Source organism: Gallinula chloropus (assembly GCF_964237585.1).
Source record: "Gallinula chloropus genome assembly, chromosome: 8".
Classification (NCBI taxonomy): Eukaryota; Metazoa; Chordata; class Aves; order Gruiformes; family Rallidae; genus Gallinula; species Gallinula chloropus.
In genome coordinates, this window is record NC_140093.1 from 28,426,486 (window position 1) to 28,431,224 (window position 4,739).

General features: G+C 51.0%; 1 protein-coding gene across 1 annotated transcript; it reads left to right on the forward strand.

The window, feature by feature from the left end:
- Window positions 1–608: 608 nt before the first annotated feature.
- Window positions 609–1,547, forward strand: LOC311194229 (olfactory receptor 14A16-like; the record flags this gene model as incomplete). The annotated part of the gene is made up of 1 exon (XM_084267262.1): window positions 609–1,547. The coding sequence occupies one exon, from the start codon at window positions 609–611 to the stop codon at window positions 1,545–1,547; it is 939 nt and encodes a 312-aa protein (XP_084123388.1).
- Between the last annotated feature and the right edge of the window lie 3,192 nt (window positions 1,548–4,739).

Below are 4,739 nucleotides of genomic sequence, written 5' to 3' on the forward strand. Positions count from 1 at the left end.
GCTGCCCCTGATGTGACCCTCACTTCAGGACCCCCATCTTAAGGACGGAGGATTTCCCTTCTGCCAGCAATGGTAAGCTCAAGCCAGGGTGTGATCACAGAGTGTCCATCACCGGGCAGCTGAGACCAGGGCTGATGGACAGAGCAGCTCTCCCCACGCTGCACTCAGGGGAAGGTTTCACTGGCACTGCAGCAGCAATGTCAGGCAGTTCTGACAGAAGAAACACTCCTCAGGTACAGGCAGCAAAAAACCAAATCTCCAAAGCTCTGCTCTGCCCTCTGGTGAAACTGGAGTGACAGTGCTGAAAAGCTCGTTCCTCTCCGCAGGGGACTTAGTCTGAGATCACACCATCCTTCTATTTACTGACTGCTGCCAGGCAGGACTGAGTTCTCCAGAGCCACAGCTGACCCTTCTCCCAGTAGTGGCACTCTCAAGGCAGCACAAAACAAAACCCTCAAAAGGGATCTGCCAAAAGTCTTCCTGAATCCAGAGGGTCAATCTGAGGGTATTCCATGAGAACTGGAAGAGGTTTTTCTCAAAGAAGAGCTCTCTAACTTCTTCCTATGTCTTTTACTCCTTGGACAGGTCTCCACACTTGATGGCAGCAGATGTACAACAGCAGCTCCATCTGCCAGTTCCTCCTCCTGGCCTTTGCAGACACACGGAAGCTGCAGCTCTTTTACTTCTGGCTCTTCCTGGGCATCTACCTGGCTGCTCTGCTGGGCAATGGCCTCATCATCATCACCATAGCCTGTGACCACCACCTCCACACCCCCATGTACTTCTTTCTCTTTAACCTCTCTGTTTCTGACCTTGGCTGCATCTCCACCACTGTTCCCAAATCCATGGCCAATTCCTTGTGGGACACCAGGGCCATTTCCTACACAGGATGTGTCGCTCAAATATTTTTCTTTGTACTTTTGATTTTCACAGAGTACTTTCTTCTCACTGTCATGGCCTATGACCGCTACGTTGCCATCTGCCACCCCCTGCACTATGGGACCCTCCTGGGCAGCAGAGCTTGTGTCCACATGGCAGCAGCTGCCTGGGCCAGTGGGTTTCTCTTTGCTGTGCTGCACACAGCCAATACATTTTCACTGCCCCTCTGCCATGGCAATGCTGTTGACCAGTTCTTCTGTGAAATCCCCCAGATCCTCAAGCTCTCCTGCTCAGATGCCTACCTCAGGGAAATTGGAGTAATTGTGATCACTGCCTGTTTATCTTTTGGGTGTTTTGTGTTCATTGTGGTGTCCTATGTGCAGATCTTCAGGGCTGTGCTGAGGATCCCCTCGCAGCAGGGACGGCACAAAGCCTTTTCCACGTGCCTCCCTCACCTGGCCGTGGTCTCCCTGTTTGTCAGCACTGGCGTGTTTGCCTACCTGAAGCCCCCCTCCATCTCCTCCCTAATTCTGGACCTTGTTGTTGCATTTCTTTACTCGGTGGTTCCACCAGCAGTGAACCCCCTCATCTACAGCATGAGGAACCAGGAGCTCAAGGATGCCATGTGGAAACTGATGACTGGATGTTTCTCTGCAACAACCAACTGATCATCTTCTGTATTGATAAGTAACCTTTACATATACAAATAAAACTATTCTAGGAGAGAATTTCCTCTGAAATCTGACCCCCTTCACAGGCTGCTTGGCCGTAGCAGGCAGCTGAGGAGAGAGATTTCATGGTTATTAAACTGTGTCATGTTTAACTGCTATTTGTTGTCAGAGAAATCTGTCTGTGCCTGTGAGCACAGATGATATGAGGAAAATTTTTGGTAGTCCCTGGAGGCCAGTGAGGGAACTGCTGGGCTTGAGGAAAAGCGAGGTTCTCCAGACAGGGTTGGATCTCCAGAGACTGCTTTTCCTGCCTGTCCAGATCTCCTTAGGAGACCGATATCCATCACAGTATGCTGCTGTCACTTCTTCTGTCAACTGAGCCATGACAGAATATACCTGTGACTGAGAAAAGGTCCTTCAGGGAAATTCCATTGAAATTTTCATCACTAAGGACCTAACTGAAATTCAGTTAGTTGTAGAAGTCCTGAGTTTTTTAATCACTTGAAGAGACATGCCTCTAAGGGATTTCTGGATGTTAATGAGCTCCATGGGGTCTTTTCTTTAGAGTCCTCAGCTACCAAGAGGAGAGTGAAGAAACCTCTCTAAAAGTTACATCACCAGTAATGGAAAAGTACTCTGAAGCACTAACAGGCCCCACTGGGAGCCATTACTTACAAAGCCTCCCCATGGGCTCCTTAGAGCAGACAACTGGAGGCCATGAGGACAAACACAGGCAAAGCACAGGCAGCTCTGTTGCTGAGGACACCCTGGCTTCGTCTGATGAAGCAGAAAAGCCAACCGCTCACCCCCAGCCTTTTGGCAGGGAGATCCTGGCCCTTACCTCTGATGCTTGTTGTCAGGGACCTCAGCCATAGCCAAGGGGGCAAAGACCTCATTTCTATCAGGCCCTTTCAGCCTCACCATCACCCCTGGCCATCTGCACCACAGCCCATCCCACACTGCCCCACACCTTTGCCTTTTCCTTTTCAGGCTTTGTCGGCAGATAGGGCCTGGCGGTCGGAAGATTTTGGGCTGCACAGAAAGATAGGAGCCCCCCCCCCCTCCTCAGGTAACCAATAGTAGGTAGCCGGTGAGGTAAGCGGATGGAAGTGACATCGTAGCCCTAGGCTGTAAAACACTGTGCCCCTCGCTATTAAACGCCATTTGCCGTCCACTACATTGGTGTCTGTGAGCTGATGGTACTCTGCTGCCAGAGTGTGGTGCCGTTGCTGTTCCTGACCCAGGTCACCACGCCTAATAAAGGCAACAAGTGGTGCCGAAACCCGGGAAACCTGCCTGGATTCGGGTGAACGGCGGCTGGAGCAGCGCGAGCTACCCGGCGGGGAGGATGCTCCCGGACCCACAAGGAGGATGGACGCCCTTGTGAAGGTCATATTGGAATGGCATAAGCAGTGGGGTATTGATTGTAAGCCTAAAGATTTTACTCTCGCCATTGCGAGACTTTTACAAATCGGGGTCATCGACCAGCCGGTTGATATTCTCTATCCTGGGGTGTGGGATAAATGTACTAAAGCTTTGGCCAAGGAAACTATGTCCTCAGGTAGTGGGAAAAATCTTAAATCGTGGGGGAGAGTTGTGCAGGCACTCCAGAAAGCGATACAAGAGCAGAACACTTGGAGGGTGGCAAAAGAATGTTCGTTGGTCACCCCAAAATTGGGAATCGGGGCAGCCACAAAAGCTTTGCAGCCCCCAGACAGTGATAAGCCTGCTGAGCCCAAACATCGAGAGGACGATAAGCCTCCTCCGTCCCCGAACCCTGATCCGCTCACGGAGAGTCAAGCAAAATCTCTTAGGGAGGGGCAGGAGCGAGCGAAATCTTTCTGGGGTGGGCTAGCTGAGGAGGCCAGGGCTGCCGCTAAGATATCAGAATCTCAGGAAGTGGCTCGGAGCCACCTCCCTATATGCCCAAAGATGGTGCCGAGAGCGGAGAAGAAGGGCGGGGAAAAAATACTTTTGGCGCGAACAGGGAGGAAATTCCAGAGCTGGCGAGCTCACGTGAAAAGGAAGGGGAGGAGAAGGGTGGTAGAGATAGAGAAGGAAGGGACAAGAACACGAGCGACAGGCGGAGAGCCAATCAGAACCTGCCGAGGAGGAGGGGTGGGTCGAGGGGGAGGGAACAAGGACCCACCCACAGAGCTGGTGGGTGTGGTCTGAGTCCGACAAAAAGGAATGGAAAACCAGAAGTGGCCAGTCAGTCGAGTTCCGGCTCCGAGTTGGATACTAGCCAAGGCGAGTGGCTCACAATTGATCAAATTGTGACCCGTGCACCCTGGTGGCTAAGGAGGACAAGAAGTCAGCAAACACCCTGTCTGCACCTGGAGGTTCCACACCGTCAGAATCCAAACGATGGCGAGACAAACCCCCATGGGAAAGAGCCACAATGTCTCTGTGTGATTTTACTTTTAGGGTTTTTTGTGCCGATTATGGGTTTGTACGAACATTGACTGCGGGAATGGGTGTTAGGGAGATGACAGGATCAGAAAATACTCCAGAAAATCGTCACCTCAGGCCCTCCTAGTTTTAAGGTGCACCTCTGTAGCTTAGCCCCAGTGGACCCTTGTCGGTGGGATGCAAGGTACTACGTATGTCCTAGCTTTAATCCAGGCAGACCTCAGTGCTACTCCCCTAGTCAATACTATTGTCCTTCTTGGGGATGTGAGACCATAGCCTCTGACTGGACACCAGCAGACGGACCAGAGGGGTACCTCAGAATGCAACTCGGACCTCACAATTGCGTTAGGTACAGAAAACTAATAGTGGAGAGTTCTTGGAGGGCTCCGAGCGTAAAAAGACCTAAGGAGGGAGAGTTATGTAGATATTTTATGTTAAATGTAACAAATGAGAATGACTGGGGATGGACTACTGGCAAAACCTGGGGCTTTAGGTACTGGGAAGGTGGCATTAATAGGGGGGGACTAATTTTTATTAGAAGACAGGAGCTGAGAACCAGCTCAGCAATCGGTCCCAATGTTGGGATCAAAAGCAATAACCAACAAGGAAAAGACAACTTGCCAGTTCCTACTTCTGTCCCAACCGATCCCCTACCAGCTAAACAAAAGGTTCCCTTAGGCAATTTGATCACAGACTCTCACCTTTCGGCTGGCAAATCATTCTTAGGTGTGTTAGATGCTACTTTCCGATCACTGAATCAATCCAACCCCAATCTTA